Source organism: Piliocolobus tephrosceles, chromosome 15 (genome assembly GCF_002776525.5).
Source record: "Piliocolobus tephrosceles isolate RC106 chromosome 15, ASM277652v3, whole genome shotgun sequence".
Taxonomy (NCBI): Eukaryota; Metazoa; Chordata; class Mammalia; order Primates; family Cercopithecidae; genus Piliocolobus; species Piliocolobus tephrosceles.
The window spans coordinates 79,863,238-79,881,435 of NC_045448.1; the positions used below are offsets into that span (position 1 = coordinate 79,863,238).

The 18,198-nt window shown below is 39.9% G+C and overlaps 1 protein-coding gene across 3 annotated transcripts; it reads left to right on the top strand.

The window, feature by feature from the left end:
* The first annotated feature begins 2,488 nt into the window (after positions 1 to 2,488).
* On the top strand, positions 2,489 to 5,497 carry LOC111523394 (lithostathine-1-alpha). Of its 3 annotated transcripts, none has more exons than XM_023187957.2 (6): positions 2,489 to 2,545; positions 2,891 to 3,000; positions 3,646 to 3,764; positions 4,072 to 4,209; positions 4,928 to 5,039; positions 5,235 to 5,497. In XM_023187957.2, exons 2-6 carry the CDS (start codon positions 2,937 to 2,939, stop codon positions 5,300 to 5,302), a joined length of 501 nt encoding a protein of 166 aa, XP_023043725.1. In that variant the 5' UTR covers positions 2,489 to 2,545; positions 2,891 to 2,936; the 3' UTR covers positions 5,303 to 5,497. The 3 variants fall into 3 exon arrangements, with proteins under 3 accessions (XP_023043725.1, XP_023043723.1, XP_023043726.1); XM_023187955.1 differs by having other exon boundaries at positions 5,243 to 5,497; XM_023187958.1 differs by lacking the exon at positions 2,489 to 2,545 and having other exon boundaries at positions 2,707 to 3,000.
* The last annotated feature ends 12,701 nt before the right edge of the window (positions 5,498 to 18,198 follow it).

Here is an 18,198-nt window from a genome sequence, read left to right on the forward strand (position 1 = left end):
TGGCCAGTCACCTATGTAAGCAACAAGTGCAACTTCTCAATGGATTTACCACTACTGGGGACAAAAAAGATTTTTATGTGCATACTCTGTCAATTGTTATTTGTTTTGAATCTCTGTCTGTTTTATGTCTTCCTAGTTGTAACATCTGTCATCGTGTATTTTACAGTACTAGATCTTTTATACCTGGACAGTCATTTCTTGTTTGAAGTTACGTTAAATTAAGAAAAAATCTCGTATTTTAAAAATATTTATTATAAAGACATATGCATACATATGTTCATTGCAACATTGTTCACTAGAGCAAAGACATAGAATCCACCTAAATGCCTGTCAATGATAAACTGGATAAAGAAAATGTGGTACATATACACCATGGAATACTATGCAGCCATACAAAAGAATGAGATAATGTCCTTTTCAGCGACGTGAATGGAGCTGGAAGCCATTATCCTTAGCAAACTTACACAGGAACAGAAAACCAAATACTACATGTTCTCACTTATAAGTGGGAGCTAAGTGATGAGAACAATTGAACAAATAGAAGGGAACAACACACACTGGGACCTTTTGGAGAGTGGAACATGAGAGGAGGGAGAGGGTCAGCAAAAATAACTAAGGGTACTAGGCTTAATACCTGGGTGATGAAATACTATGTACAACAAAGCCCCATTACACAAGTTTACCTCTGTAACAAACTTGCACTTGTACCACTTAACTTAAAATTAAAGTTGAGAAAAGAAAAGAAAATATTATGCCATGAAGTATTTTTATCTTAATTTTTTAAAATTAATTGCTTGTTTAATTTTCACCAGATAAATATGTCATGGTACCAAGTATACTGGACTCTTTCTTCCCTACTATTCTTTTGTTAATGGAAGAATATGTCTGAATCTCTTATTTAGAGAAAAACTAGGACTCATTCTCTGGTTTTAATCATTTTAAAAGGCATAACTACTTTTTGTAAAAGCAGAAAAAAATTGGATTAATTTAACAAACACATAGGAACCAGACAGTGAGAATAAACAATATTAACATTTGTCATCTTTGTTTAATATCATTAGTTTTTGTTTTTGTTTTTATTTTTTGAGACAGTTTCTTGTTCTATCACCCAGGCTGGAGTGCAGTGGCACAATCACAACTCACTGTAATCTCAACTTCCCGAACTCAAACAATCCCCCACCTCAGCCTCCTAAGTAGCTGAGACTACGGGCATGTGCCACCATATCTGGATATATATATGTATTCACACACATACACGTACACATACACTTTTTTTGTAGAGATGGGGTCTCACTATGTTGCCCAGGCTGGTCTCAAATTCCTGGGCTCAAGTGATCCTCTCATCTCAGCCTCCCAAAGTGCTGGGATTACAGACTTGAGCCACCATACCAGGCCCATCATTAGTTTTTATATAAAGGAAAAAACCTTAGAATTGTTAGGCAAATACTATGACAAATTGTAATATATATTCTTACATTTCAGATTTTTATTTTTTAAACTGTATGAGAATTGATTAATAAATAAAATTTAGTATTAATCTGTCTTTTAAAACCATATATAAAGTTTATCAAGTAGCTTATAACTTCTTGCAACTGAATTTTTGTATTCAATGTTATGGCTTTGATACTAATCCAAGTTGAAATATAGATATCTACTTTATTCGATTTAAATTGTTTAGTATTTTATTATATTTTGTTAGTCCATTTGTCCCAATTCATATACTTATCTCTCTTTCTGTGAACATTCAGGTTAGTTTCTTCTTCCAAATTTTGCATTCCAATTGGCTTTTATTCCCTGAATTATAAATGACTATTCTATGATGATTCTGCTAAATATTCAATTTCACCACACAATCTTTGACTTCATACTAACAAACAGTTGATTTCACATGGACAATTTCAATGAAGCCTTACTTCATATCTAGCTCCTTTAAGCTTCCTTGGGCATCAGCTCTCTACAATTCTCACATTGAGAATATCTGTATTTTGCTAGCTCAAACCTTGCTGGACATGTTAAATGTTTAGAAATATAAATTTAACCTACCTCTTGAGATAGGTCTTGAGAGGTTTGTGAGCCTAAAAAGACATGGAGGAACCACTTAATGCCACAAGCACATTGTTCTAAATTATTTGGAATCAGTTAATTCCTCCCCATCTCCTAGCCATGCCTGACACCAAAGGGGAGCCTCTAAATTTACAGGGAGTAGAAGGAAATCTACTCTTCTCTGCTCCTCTCTGGGTTGTTAGGGGACATGGGAACCCTCAGTTGTTTTCTGCTGAGCAACAGCCAAGTCCACCTTGGACTTAGACAGCTTGCCAAGTTGTTTGCCGGAAGGGGACCTGATTTGTGACCACTCCCAGGGTGTGCCAGGAAAAGGCTCCTACTGGTGCCAGAAGCTCTTACTGTCAATGCCCTCCCTAGGCCCCCAAAACTCACCCCTTGCCCTCACCCCTTTTGCTTAAATGACGTGGTTCTTATCTCAGATCCCGATATAAAGCTCCTACAGCTACCTGGCCTGAGGAGCCAACTCAGACTCAGCCAACAGGTAAGTGGGCATTACAGGAGGAGGGCACCTCTAACATGCACTGTAAATCTAAAATCTTGGGGAAGATACAGCATGAGTTTCTGTCCAGGAGGTTTTAGCCATAATGAAGCTAAGCTGTTTTTCGGTTACTGAGTCTATAATCCTCAGTGGGATCCACTGAGGGATCCAAAGCTGTTTTTCGGTTACTGAGTCTATAATCCTCAAACTCTCAAGAGAAACTTTTGAAGGTATGGGTGTCTCAGAGGACCTTCCTGGTCTCAGAAATTCTAAGAGGAGGTTTTAAGGAAGGTAATAGGTGCTTTGCTCTCCATCTCTCAGAACCCCCGTCTCCGTGTTCTCCTATAGAGATTGTTGATTTGCCTCTTAAGCAAGAGATTCATTGCAGCTCAGCATGGCTCAGACGGGCTCATACTTCATGCTGATCTCCTGCCTGATGTTCCTGTCTCAGAGCCAAGGTAAGATCTTTTTTCCACCAACCAACTCTGTCTAGCCCTGAAGACTTCACTCTATCCCCAAGCATATGGGTCTACTTGAAAAAAAAAAAAAAAAAAAAGCAGAGTCACCATTAAGGGTTGTTTTGTGGTGTTTAGTGATCTTTATTGCTGATCTCTTCACATTTATATACATCCACACCTCATTAAGGAGTTTGAGCTACAATTTAAAATGACCCCTTATAAGCTACTGCTGCAGTTGGGATGAGTTAATCTGATTAAATTTATATACATGATGGTGGATTTGGGGATGTCTGTGTGTAGAGAGTCACTAATGGGGTGTAGAACTGAGGAGAGCCTTGTGTTCAGGGAAACCAAGACAGGCTTGAGAAAGCAGAAGACTGAGTTCTTAAAGGCAGAAGAGCCTGAGCTCCAGACATAAAAGGGAAACTGGAGACATGTTCCTTTAGCCAATTCATTCCGGGATTTTTTTGCCCTGATCAAATAAACCAAAGAGAGAAGATGTAGGATGCAGGAGCAAGAGTGAGCAGTCATTCCATAATAGACTAGATTATTCTGTTTCTATAAAGGAACCCCAGAAGCTCCTACCTCATCTTCAAGCCTTTTCCTTACCCCGAGAGCCTTCTTTAATTGTCTGTTCTTTTTCAGGCCAAGAGGCCCAGACAGACTTGCCCCAGGCCCGGATCAGCTGCCCAGAAGGCACCAATGCCTATCGCTCCTACTGCTACTATTTTAATGAAGACCGTGAGACCTGGGTTGATGCAGATGTGAGTGAGGAGAGCAGTGTGGGAAGGGAGGCTCATGAAGGGAGGGGAAGCTGCCATTCTCCAGTGTGTTCAGTGGCTGCAATGAGACGAGACTGAACCCCTCGCTGTACTATCATCAGCCCCAAACTTTCCAGTCTACTTTATCCCATTATTCAGCACATTCCCAACACAAAGAACCTCGTGGTCAGTGACAGAATCATCAGGGACATTACTGTGCTGTCCTTTTTATGACCCATATTCTTGGAGGATTCAGTATATCCCTCACACCCTCCTCCTCCACTGCGTGCTCCATTTTCTTCCCCAACAGCTCTACTGCCAGAACATGAATTCGGGCAACCTGGTGTCTGTGCTCACCCAGGCAGAGGGTGCCTTCGTGGCCTCACTGATTAAGGAGAGTAGCACTGCTGACTTCAATGTCTGGACTGGCCTCCATGACCCCAAAAAGGTAGGCTGCAGCTTTCTTTATCTCCTAATGATCAGGTTTGAGGAGTAAGAAAGAGGTTCACGCTCTGGTCTCCTAAGTACCAGCTTTTGTCACTTTCCAGAACTCAAGCTGTTTACAGATCCTATAATGTCCTGTGTAGCAAGGTGCACTGTAGGTGATTAGAGATATAAGTGGAAAGCTGAATTTCCTAGGTGTCCTGGTCATTCATAAATAAACTTATTCTGTTTACAGTCAACAAAGCATCTATATGAACCAACTTCTTACCTATTTTGTTACTGTCAGCGTCATAAGAGAGACTAGATTGCTGACTATACAGAAAAGGAGACTTGTGGTAAAGAATCTACTGCTGTACTACTGACATTTGGGAACCTGGTAGTACACTAAATAATATAATATATCAAAAACTAATGGTCAGCCAATGCTATGCTGGATATGAGGGTCCTGGGCCACAAAGACAAAAAATTAGGAACTACTTTTTAAGTGAGCTACTTTGGGTCTCTATGTCAAATTCATAACACTTATTTGTTGGTGAAACATGGTTAATGAGTTGGACAGTTCAGGAAAGAAGTTTAAAGCAATAGCAAAGGAAAGAAAACAATATTTAGCAAGGTTTATTCTTCACTTGTGTCTTAGTATGTTTCTGAGTGTGCACACAGGCCCAGTGATTCCATGAATTTTTGAGTGATCACTGCCTCTGTTCTGGCCCTTCCCCATCTAGAACCGCCGCTGGCACTGGAGCAGTGGGTCCCTGGTCTCCTACAAATCCTGGGACATTGGAGCCCCAAGCAGTGTTACTCCTGGCTACTGTGTGAGCCTGACTTCAAGCTCAGGTGAGAGACAGAGAATCCATCCACCTGTTTCTGTTCTCTCCTGCTTAGCTCTAGGGATGGAACTGGGACTGGGATAGAGGAAAGGTGAACTCCTCATTAAGGAAATGGGTGTTTGGTTTTTGTCCTGAGTCCTAAAGCCAGGAGGGTCATACTCTTTCTGGTCTCCCAATTCTAACTCTTCTCATTGACTTATAGGATTCCAGAAATGGAAGGATGTGCCTTGCGAAGGCAAGTTCTCCTTTGTCTGCAAGTTCAAAAACTAGAGGCTGCTGGAAAATAGATGCCTAGAACTGATCCAGCAATTACTACGGAGTCAAAAATTAAACCGGACCGTCTCTCCAACTCAACTCAACCTGGACACTCTCTTCTCTGCTGAGTTTGCCTTGTTAATCTTCAGTACTTTTACCTACCCCAATCTCTGGAACCCTAAATAATAAAAATAAACATGTTTCCACTATTGTGCTGTCTTGCTGTGTCTGCTATTTCCACAGCTGATGCCTGGGTGGTTGAGATGAGAGTGATTACAACAAAGCTTGCTCTGGCCTATCCACTTTTAAAAAGTCCATCCACATACCATGCATATTGGAATTCAGTATTTAGGAACATATGTGGCTTTGCTTATGATAATGCTAACAAGATGGAGATTGACCAAAAATTCACATGCTGGCGTATCTCAAAGATATTTTGCATTCAGTTCCAGACCACTGTAATAAGGGTAATATCACAGAAAAGCAAGTTACCTGTTTTTGTTTTTGTTGTTGTTGTTTGTTTTTTTGCTTCCCAATGTATAGAAATGTTTTCTTTACACTATACTGTAATCTATTATATGAGCAATAACATTATGTCTGAAAAAGAAATATACATACTTTAATGAAATAGGACTTTATTGCTAAAAAATGCTAACAATCATCTGAGCCTTCAGCAAGTAGTATTCTTTTGCTGGTGAATGGTCTTCCCTCAATGTTGATGGCTGCTGCCTGAGCAGCACAGTGGTTGCTGAAGGTTAGAGTGGCTGTGGAAGTTTCTTAAAATAAGACTACAATGAAGTTGGCCACATTGATTTGATTCTTCCTTCATGAATGATTTCTCTATAGCATGTCATATTATTTGATAGCATTTTTCCCACAGTAGAACTTCTTTTAAATTGGAGTCGGCCTCTCCAAACCCTGCTGCTTCTTTATCAACTAAGTTTATATGTTGTTCTAAACCCTGTGTTGTCATTTTAACAATGTTCACAGCACCTTTGTCAAGAGTAGATTCCATATCAGGAAACCACTTTCTCTGGTCATCCATAAGAAGCTGCTCCTCATCCTTTTAAGTTTTATCATAAGATTGCAGCGATTCAGTCACCCCTTCATGCTGCATTTCTAATTTTAGTTCTCTTGATATTTCCACTACATTCACAGTTACTTCCTTCACAGAAATCTTGATCCTTTCAAAGTTATTCGTGAAGATTGGAATCAGCTTCTTCCGAACTCCTGTGAATAATGATATATTGACTTCCTCCCTTAAATCAAAAATGTTCTTAATAGCATCTAGAATAGTGTATTCTTTCCAGATGGTTTTCAATTTACTTTGCCCAGATCCATTGGAGGAATCACTATGTATGGCAACTATAGCCTTGTAACATGTATTTGTTAAATAATAAAAATTGAAAGGTGAAATTACTTTTTGATCCCTAGGCTGCAAAACAGATTTTGTGTTAGAAGCAGGCATGAAAAAATCATAAATCTTCTTGCATAGATCTGTGTTCCTAGGCGACAAGGTGCATCATCAAGGTGCAATAATATTTTTGAAAAATCTTTTTTTCTGATATACAGGTCTCAACAAGTAGAATTAAAATATTCAATAAACTATGCTATAAACAGATGCTCTCATCCAGGCTTTAGTGTCACTATCTTTATTATCTTAGCTAGATCCTCTGGATAACTTGCTAAAGCTTCTCCATCAACACTTGCTGCTTTACCTTGAGCTTTGATGTTATGGAGACAACTTCTGTCCTGCAACCTGATGAACCAGCCTCTGCTAGCTTCAGACTTTTCTTAGGCAGTTTCCTCAACTCTCTTGGCCTTCATAGAATGTTGCTGACTTTCTCCAAGTCAGCAATAAGGATGTGCTTTTAAAAATTATTTGTGTGTTCACTGGAATAACACTTTTAACTTTCTTCAAGAACTTTTCCTTTTTGTTCACAACTTGGCTGTTTGGGACAAGAGGCCTAATTTTTAGCCTATCTCAGTTTTGAACATGCCTTCCTCACTAAGACCAATCATTTCTAGCTCTTAATTTAACTCAAATGATGGGCAATTCTTCCTTTCACTTGAAGAATTAGAGGCCACGGGAAAGTTGTTAATTGGCCTAATTTCAATATTATTGTGTCTCTGGGAATAGGGAGGCCAGAGAAAAGGGAGAGAGCTGGGGAAGTGACCAGTGAGCAGTCAGAAAACACATATTTATTGATTAAGTTCATAATTGTAATGTTTCATCGAAGCCCAAAATAGTGATAATAGTAACATCAAAGATCACTGATCACAGATCACCATAACGGATGTAATAATAATAGTAAAGTTTTAAATACCGCAAAATTACCAAAATGTGACCCAAAGACTTGAGGTGAGTACGTGATATTGGAGAACAGCACTGATAGACTTGTTCAATGTAGAGTTGTTACAAACCTTCCATTAAAACAAAAACCAAAGATACAGTATCTATCAAGCACAATAAAATGAGGTATGCTTGTATTCACATAAACCCAGTGCAAGTTCCAGAAGCGATTGTTGATGGTCTACAGATGGCTGGAGTATTTGATATTCATGAGATATTTGTGTAGTTATGGTCTGAGCATGTCGCATCTTTGCTCCATATGCAAATTGAAGCCACAACGGAAATGGTAATTTAAGAAAAATTTTCAGATCTGGAGTGCTGAATGCATAGTGGAATGACCTAGGGACTTGGAATCCAGCAACAGTTGTTACATGGCTCTCCTTGAATACATAGTAAATCAATAAATAGTTAAAATATCCAGACATACTTAGTTACCTTCTTGAAGATTATATCTCCAGATACAGCCAAATTCTGAAGTTTGGAGTCTAAAGAGATTAACAAATTAATTTTGTGAAGACCCAATTCAGATCATAACACCATCCATATCAATAATACCATTACATGTGATTTGATAAAACAATTCAATCCAAAAACACAGGTTGTTCTATTAAAACAACCACCACAATAACAAAATCAAGATTCCATTATGTGGTATCTATAGGAGACCTGGCTTAAATTTACAGAGTTACTAAATGTTTTCTTTCAAGTGTTTGATAATTTTGTCTCTTAAATATAAATCTACATTTCATTTTGAATCAATCTCTATATACAGTGTAAGAGATAGAACCAAATGCATTCCTTAGCATATAGCTATTCACTTGCTCCAGCACCATTTGCTAAAGAATATTCTTCCCTCTTGAATTTCCGTGATACAGTTGGCAACAAACAACTAACTATAAGGTTAAAAGTTTATTTCTGAAATCTGCATTCTATACCAGTGATAATTCATGTTTGTCATTATGACAATTCTACACAATCTTTATTACTTTAGCTTTGTAATAAGTTCTAAAATCTGAAACTGTTAACTGTAAAAACTTGTGTTCTTTATCAAAATCGTTTTGTCTATTCTTGACCAATATTGTTTTGGCTGTTCTGAATTTCCATATGAATATTAGTCAACTTGACAATTTCTGCAAGAGGAAGCTGGGACTTTGACGGGGATTAAGACAAGTCTATAGGTCAATTTAGAAGGTACTTTCACCTTAATATTTAGTCCCTGTTCCAAACTCTCTTTTCACTTATTTAGGTCTTCTCTACTTTCATTTAACAATGTTTTGTAGTTTCTACTGTACAAGATTTGCACTTCTTTTAAAATTTTTTCTTAAAATGTTATTTGTTTTGATATTATTATAATGAAAATGTTTTCTTGATATTATTTTAAATTATTTATTCCTACCACATGGTTTTTCCTAGAGAATATATCTTGTGTGCTCGAGAAGGATGTGTATTTTGCTGACATTAGGTGAAGCATTCATTCTATATGTGTTTGTATGGTTTAGTGAATTTAGAATATATTTAAAGTGTTCTACTTTCTTGTTGATCTTCTAAGTGTAATCTACCGATTACTAAAAGTGCTGCATTGAAACTCGAACTACTACTGTTCAATCACCTGTTTCTCCCTTCACTCCTCCCAGATTTTGCTTTATGCATTTTGGGACTCTGTTCTTATTTGTACAGAGGTCTACAATTGTTACATCTTTCTGAAAGACTAACCACTTTGTCATTATACAATGCTCCTCCTTCCCTTTAGTAACATTTTCTGCTTTAATGTCTAACATGTCTAGTAACATTTTTTGCTTTAATGTCTAACATGCCTGTCGTTAGAGCAGACACTCCAGTGTTCTTATGGTTGCTGTTTGTATGACATATCTTTTCCCGATTTTTTACTTTCAAACTACTGTATCTGTTTCATGAAAGGACCATATATGTGAAGCAACTGGCAAATGAAGGAGGAGTTGAGAAGAGAGAGAACAAAGCAAACAAATCCAGTTTGTCAGTAAGGGGCGATTTATTAGAGAACTTACAGACAGAAGCGTGGTCTTGGTGTCAGCAAGACAGGCAGATCTCTGAACCGTAACTTCCCAGGCCCAGGGCTTATACACCGTAGGGAAAGGGGGTGCATGCTTTTTAGGGACAATTAAAGGCAACTTTCCAGAACAAGGAAAAATGCTGTGTGTGTCATAATTTGTAATTTGTATGATAATATCAAGGTTGTTTTGCTCTAAAGGAAAGATTTAGAGTGACTGCATATTCTTGCACCAAAGACAGTCAATAAGCCAGGCACAGTGGCTCACACCTGTAAGCCTTTTGCTTGGGAAGCCAAGATAAATGGATTGCTTTAGACAGAAGTGTGAGACTAACCTGGGCAATATGGTGAAACCCTGTCTCTACTAAAGATACAAAAATTAGCCGGATGTGGTGACATGAGGTACGCCTGTCATCCCAGCTACTGAGGAGGCTGAGGCAGGAGGATCACTTGAACCTAGGGAAGCAGAGGCTGCAGCAAGCTGTGATCATGCCACTGCACTCCAGCCTGAGTGACAGGAGTGAGACCCTGTCTCAAAAAAAAGAAAAAAAAGACAGTAAATAAAGAATCAGGAGGTATTCCTGGAACTGGGGTTAAGCAGAAGTCAACATAGGAGATTAGCATCCAAGATGGAGTCACTTTTGTCTCCATACTCCACAACTCTAATCAGACTCTTACAATCTCACGCACCCACATGTTCCACAATGGTCCCTGAGCTGGGGATAGGGTAGTATGGGGGGCACTGCAGTCATTTTGATGGTGTGGGTAACACGTTACATCAATTTGTTTTCTACATGTAAGCAGAGGCTACAGCAGTACTATGAACAACAGGTGATGATACCTATGCTACGTATAAGAAACTGAATTAATAATACCTTTTGCCACCATGTTCTCCAGGAGCCAAAAAAAAAAAAAAAAAAAAACAGGAGAGCCTTTGGGAGAAAAGGTAGAGTCAGGGAGAAAAGATAGAAACAGAAAGAAAAGGCAGTTATTTGTTCATGCGTGTCCTGTAGGACTGAAGTTACATCACTGGCATTATTAAGAATTTTGTTATTATATTATTATTATATATTATAAAATTATCATAATATTAAATAATAATATAGTAGTAAATAATAATATAATATTAATATTAAAGTATTAAGAATATATACATGGCATTCAACCTTCATAATGGCACGAGTCCCCGCCTTGTGCAGCCATTAGGACATCTATTGCAGAAAAAGCAGAGAGTAACATGCCTTTCATTTTACACTACAAGGTAGAGGAAACATTTCCCAGTCAGACATTTCATAAAACATTTAGGTGAAGGAGACACAACTACTTTACATAAAGCCTGTTTATATATTTTAACTTTTCTAATCCTATTAACCTTTATATTTTTATATTCTAGGACCCAGGAACTTCTTTTCTCCATCCCCAGACCCTTTTACTTTTTTCTGTGGAAAAAGGATTTGGGTTCAGAGACTTAGGCTCTTTAATGTTGGGGGACTAGGAGGGGCTCCCTTTGGTCCACTCAACCTTCAAACGTGTTGTATGAAGACCTTTGTTTTAATCCCACTAATTTCCATTTTATTCTTTCCATTTTTTAAAAATCATCTAAAGATTTTCGCCCTGCTGCCTGAGTCCCATGTCTCTCCCGTTTCTTTTTCCTTTCAGTTCCATCCTTATCAATGTTTTCTTCATTCACCTTATTTCTTAATATTTGTTTAAAATTTTCCACCTTTCTGAGATGAGTCCATTCACTCTCCCTCCTGCCTTTCCCCATTCTCTTGTTAATAAACTTGGTGTTTTTATTAACATCTGTGAGACCCATTTGCTCAGACAGCAAATTTGATAAGGCTTCTTGAACTGATATTTAACTCTGCAGGAGTAAAGTCACATGACGTTCCCATGTAAAAGGGGTCACCTTAACCACATCATTTACCCTGACCTAAGTAATGGGTATACTCAGTGGCGAATATCCCTGTCATCATAAAGCCAGGCCCATGTGGCTTTCATAGAAAGTATATCAGCTGCTTCATCTAAAGTGCTTTACTTGGCATTTATAGGGAGAGCTGGACAGCTCCTTTCCTCAGGATAAACAGATCTCTCAATGGCTTTCATCCTGTCCACCAGGCTGGTAGTTCCCTTGGGAATGACCTCCTGTGTGTCTGGATCATTTATCCCTGTCTGCAATTGTTCAATAGTGAATTGCAGGTCCTGCATCAACCCAAACCTGCTATTTCACTTTGAAGTGTTTGAAACCAAAGATATTGCTCCTGTATTAGTTACTCTCAGAATCCAATTATTTAAGTTTTCTCAAAAAGCTAATGATGGTGATCTGCAACGTGAAACAATTCTTTCTCACTGTATCCTCTTGTTTCAATAGTTACTGGTTGTTCCTTCTCCCATATCGATTACCTGTTTGGTAACCACTGGTCGGAGGTAGTCTCTATTGTCCTGGAATAATCTTCCCTTTTGCATGCAGGTAGCTTTGAGGTTAGTGGCGTGAGTTCAGACAGGCCCACATCAAAACTTGCTCCAGCCTTAAGTTCCACCCCTGCACTCTCTTTTATTTTCATTTAAACTATAATGTATTACAATAACCAAGGCATTGAATGTTTTACTTTTTGCTTATTAGTTTTCATTTTCTTATGCATCTAGTGAATCAACTCCCTGGAAATTGCAAGGTATTGGAATGTAAGAGTGCTTGCTGCTATGCCTTCAAAATGTCATTTTCCATTTCAATCAACCCTGCTACTTGGTGATTATGTGGCATGTGAAATCTGTAGTCTATATCTTTTTCATATGCCCAATCTTGGACATCACATCCAGTGAAACATATGTCTCCATTGTTATCAATGCATGGAGGGTATCCATACACGACACTGAATTTTTCCATGCCCTTAATGATGGTTGTTTCGTTTGTCATTTTTCTAGGGATGGCCTGCAACAACCTCTTGGCAGTATCAATACATGTTAGTGCATGCTTTTTTTCCAAGATGCCTGACAGGGGTCTGACGTAGTCTATCTGTCAGGTTCTTACATGAGCAGCTGTCCTATGTGTGTGTGTGTGTGTGTATATATATATATATTCACCTTGTTTCTGTCCATGTGTTTGTGGGATATGGCAGGGGCAGCTCGTTACTGTCACCACTAAAACTGCAGAGTAGAGAGCAATCTTATTCCCTTTGCTATTTGTCAGCACTCTCCTGCAATGTGATGCCCACTGTGTTTATAGACAAATCAGCTAGTTCAGATAATTGCAAGGGAGCTAGTGTTCTAATTTTTGCTAGAGTATCAGCTTCCCTGTTTCCAGGAGGTGAATCTGACTGTTGTTGAAACATGATACACAATTAAGCTTGCAGTGAGTTCTTGCAGCCTTTCCCAAATGTCTTTCCACATAGCAGCTCCCTATAAGGGTTTCAAAGCATGTATCAGCCATCTTGGGCCCACTGGGCAAGCCAATTGTAAGACCTTTAAATATTGCCCAATTATCTGTACAGAGAACTATAGACAGTGGCTGATGGGTACAAACCAACCATGCACCTCAGAGTTCTTCCCACTGACTGCTTTGCTGTATTCCTATCTCAAACCAGATAGTATCTGCCCATGATTGTACAGCTACTGCAATCCATATACAAGAGTTAGCTTTTGTCTATTGGAGCACCAAGCATTTTCAAGAATGGGGGCTGTGCCTTTGTGCATTATTGGAGGCATCTCCTGTGGGGGCTCCTCAATAAGGGCAGCACTGGTCCCATAGATAGCACTGGCTCCAAGATGGCATGTAGTTCATTCCCAAGAGACTCATGGGGAAGGCACTATGTTGTTGCAGGGATACCTGCCACTTTTGTAAAGTGAGGCTTGGAGAATAGCTGATACAGGCCTGGGACACAACTCTTCTATCCAACTGATCCCCTCAGGCCTTATGTTCGCATGCAAAGACATTGGCACCTTGGGAAGGGGGGACCTGAGGCTTATGCCTGAGTCACTAATATTTTAGCCTTCTCAAATGCGTCTTCTTGTTCTTTATCCCAGCAACAACTAGATCCCTTCTTCACTAGTCAGTATAGAGCATGAAAACATTGTGCTAAAAGGGGAATGAAGGCCTGCCAATATTCCAAAAGACCTAGGGAACTCTGTAACTGTTTAACTGCTTTTGGCATGGCAAACTGTATTTTATCAATGACTGTGCATGGGATAAGGCATGTCTTACCCAACCAAGTAACCTCTAGGAACTTCTCAGCCAATCCTGGTCCTTGTACCATTTGTGAGTTGATGGCGCATCCTCTGGACTGCAGAAGAGTGCGCAATGCATGGAGGTGCTGTTGTAGCAATAGCGAGTCCTCAGAAGTTGGCATAATATCATTGTTACAATGAAACTGTTTAACAGTAGGTGGATTCTGTGAGTCAGGGTGCAAAGCGCTATTTTGGTATTATTTGCTCTATCACTTTGATTATGTTAGGCATAGTGATGTGTATCTCTGGAACCATCTTATTTAGTTCCTGGTAGTCTACTCTCATGATCTGGGTGCCATCAGGTTTTCTTACTGGCCGTACGGGACTCTAGAAAGGACTCTGGAATGGCCATATAACATTAACTCTGGCCATCTCCTGCATGGTGTCTGTCATTTCTTTTATCTCACCAGGAAGATAGTATTGTTTCACATTAATAAACACAGTGGAGGAGGAAGGTGTACCAGTTCCCATTTTGCTTACCCTCTTAAAATAGCTCTTATCACCCAAACTCATGGGCCAATTCCCTCACAGACATTTGTAAAGTGCATTCTAAGTGGACTGAAGATGTTTTCTGGAATAAATGAGATAAAAACATATAATAAGTGGGGGTACTCTGCCCAATACAAAGAAGGAAAGGGGCTTGTTTCACTCAGATTGTTCGCCCCCCTTAACCATCCACAGCTGCTCACTTACCAGGATGTCTCTCTTTGGGTTTCCATGGATTATGGTGCATTTTTCACCTGTGTCTACTAAAGCTAAACCTTTCTGCTTGTTTTTTGGACTTCAATAGATTGTGAGATCCACGTGGGGCCTCTGTTTGTGCCCTATTGCTGGCAGGTACAGGTAACTGTCTCTAGGCTGGGGAGGAGTCGCCCCTGGAATGCAGAGAGATTGGGGTTCTTTTATGTGAAGTTTCCTCTTCTCCCTATTATGGTGGGGCACTAGGAAGTAGTCTAACATGTTGATCAGGTGCCAGGTTTTTCCAAAGGCCCCCTAATACAGTATTGTGTTTCTGATCTATTTTTTGTCTTCTCCAGCTGAGATCAGATCATACCATATCTGCTTCCTGGTAATCCTAACTAGGCCATTCATTCCTTCCATTTTTAGTCTGGCAGACTTGGCTTCTCCTTCTCCACCCCCTCCCCACACACCCCCCCCCAAACTTTTTTTTTTTGTTTAGTAACCAGACAAACCTTATCTCTTTCCTTTTCATTTTCTCCAAGATTCGCTACAGCTTCCTCATGTAATATATATCTTGTCCCACAAGAGGGATTAAGAGGCATAGGAAAAAATCATACCAGTTCCAGGGGTGGTGGGGACCGGGCAGCTTGCAACAACTTATTATTATTATATATTTCTTTTGCCCATGGTAAACACAGCCTTATCTGATCCTGCAAATTGCTGATCATAGATGGCCTGAGCATGCCCAACACCTTTGAATTTGTCCTTGTTTCCTCCAGAGTTCACCATGCCAGAGTTTGACCCAGAAATTCCCCTATATTTGGCCAAGCCTCTGTCACAGCCAGGATAATCTGATCTATGAGACTCTGCTTTCTCTCAACAGTTCCAGCACTATGCAACGTCGTCTCAAAGGGGATTGAGTGGTTACAGTACTCATTTTATCAGCTTCACTTTCTGCTAAGAAGATGCCATCCACACTAAGGTTTCTTAGCTGCATCATCTATGTGGCTCAGCTTTCTATTGGCTGCTGTTTGGAAGTTTTCACTATGTTCAATAATTCTGCCAAGGTGTAATTTTGGACATTGAAGTTTTCCTGAAAAGGTTGTCCATTACTGCCTGGCTGCAGGCGTTGGGATTTTGTTTTCCATTGCATGAGAGGTCTTGCTCTCAAAAGGGAAGGATAATTATCCTCCTCCTGAGGTATGTCTTCATCTCACTCACTAATTGGTTTCTAAGGACAACAAGTCTTAATATTCCAGTCCAATTTAGGAAGAAAAGCTTGCACTTTTGGCCAACACAACTCTTTCCCACCTAACTGTACAAAGCAGCAGGCTAAGGGTGCCAGGTGAATATCCTGAGTTTTGAGCTTATCTGCCAGACTAGATGCAAACATGAGCGCGGAGGTCCTCATATCCTTTTCTAACTGTAATTCTTCCTCTAGTCTTCGTACCTTCACCTCAGCTGCTAACTATACTTCTGTGGCCATCCCCACAATCCGTAACAGTGGCCAACCCTCTGTCTCAGCCACCTGGTGGACCTTCTTATCCCAGCGAGCTGTAGGACTCTCTACTAACGAGCATTCTAGACCCTCCAGCATTTTCAGGGCATCCCTGTACTCACATGATGGTCCACAGGCATCTAGAAAGTAGGCAACACCACCTCACATCGATGAGGGGGACCCTCCAGGATTTCCTCCACACATGCTTCCTTCCTTTTGCCCATACTTTGGTTCTTGGACCCCTCTTGACTGACTCCCCAGGTGTTTCATAAATGACCACATATGCAAAGCAAACACCAAACACAAAAGGAGCCAAGAAACTAAAGAATGAGGTGGAAAAGTCCAGTTCGTCAGTACAGGGTGATTTGCTAGGGAACGTACAAACAGAAGCATGGTCTTGGCGGCCACAGGACAGGGAGATCTCCACACTGTTATCCCTGGCCCCAAGGCTTATGTACCACAGGGAAAGAGTGCACATGCTCTATAGAGATAGTCAGAGGCAACCCTTCCAAACAGACAAGAATGCGCTGTTCACTATAGCCTATAATTTGTGCAAAGACCTCAAGGTTGTTTTTATCTAATGGCAAGATTTCTAGTAAGTATGTGTTCTTACCCTAAGGATGGCAAATAATGTAGGAATTAGGAAGCATTCCCAGGACTGGGGCTAATCAAAAGTCAGCATGGCAGATTAGCACCCAAGATGGAGTCACTTTCATCTCCACGGTGTCTTTGAATCTAAGTCAATTTATTCATAATTTATAAACAGATTTTGTTATTGTTATTTTAATTCACACTGACGATATGTGCCTTTGATTGCATTGTTTTATTAAATCATGGGTAATGGTATTATTGATGCTGTTGGTGTAATGGAATGAATGGTGTTCCCACAAAATTAATTCATTGAAGTCCTAATATCAGTACTTCAGAATTTAACAGTATATGAAGATAGGATTACAAAATAAGTATGCCTGAATATTTTGTTAATCTAATTTATTATTCATTTAGCCATTCATTCCAGGAGTGCCATTTAACCAATATTGCTGGCCACTAAGCCTCTAGTCATTTCAACACCAATGCATTCAACACTGTAGATCTGACAATTCTCAAATTATCACTTCAGTCATAGCTTCAACTTATATAACAAAGCACAGGTGTGCCCTCTTCAGACCACAGGTATGTGAACCCCTTTAGAGTACCAAACCCTCCAGTCACTTGTAAATCAACAGTAATAGTCTCTCTGACACTGGGTCCATGGAACTATGTGGGTGGTGAGTGAAATCCTTATCTTCTTAACATTGTCATAAGCCAGGCCACCATATATTCATAAACCCTTGAGTCCAACATGCATGATATGTGGACAAAGTTTTTAAAAGTGAATGGGCCAAAGCAAACTCTAGAGTGCTACAGTCACTCCCATCCCAAGTACCCAGGCATTAGGTGGGGAGATAGTGGACACACAAGACAGCCCCATCAGGGAAACATGTTTATTTTTACTGTTTAGGGCTCCAGAGATTGAGGTAGGTAAAGATACTCAAGGTCAGTGATGCAAATTCAGCAGAGAAGAGATGCCCGGATTGATTTCGAGAGAGATGGTTCAGTTTAATTCTTTGACTCCATAGTAACCAGTAGACCAATTCTAGACGTCCATTTTACAATTGCCTCCAGTATTTGAACTTGCAAACAAAGGAGAACTTCTCCTTACAAGAATCTTCCTTCCATTTCTTGAATCCTATAAGCCAATGAGAAGATTCAGGCTGAGGGGACCAGAATGTGTTACCCTCCTGGCTGCAGGACTCAGCAAAAATAAAGAGGAAACACTCCTCCATTTCCTGAATGAAGAGCTCACTCTTTCTCTATCCCAGTCCCCAGGTCGATCCTCAGAGATAAATAGGAAAAGATGGCAATAAGTGTGTGGATTCTGTGCCTCTCACCTGAACCTGGAGCCAGGCTAGCACAGTAGGCAGTATTGACACAGCTTGGGGCTCCAGTGTCCCAGGATTTGTAGGAGACCAGGGACCCACTGCTCCAGGGCCAATGGCAGTTCTAGATGGGGAAGGGCCAGAACAGGGGCAGACGTGACTCAGAAAGAGATGGAAACACCTGGTTTGTGTTCACACTCAGAAACAGGTCAA

Excerpts from the sequence above, each read along its gene's own strand:
- LOC111523394 (XM_023187955.1), top strand. The coding sequence starts at position 2,937 with ATGGCTCAGACGGGCTCATACTTCATGCTGATCTCCTGCCTGATGTTC. Across the intron at positions 4,210-4,927 it reads GCCTCCATGACCCCAAAAAG|AACCGCCGCTGGCACTGGAG; the intron begins GTAGGCTGCAGC and ends TTCCCCATCTAG. Across the intron at positions 5,040-5,242 it reads GAGCCTGACTTCAAGCTCAG|AAATGGAAGGATGTGCCTTG; the intron begins GTGAGAGACAGA and ends ATAGGATTCCAG.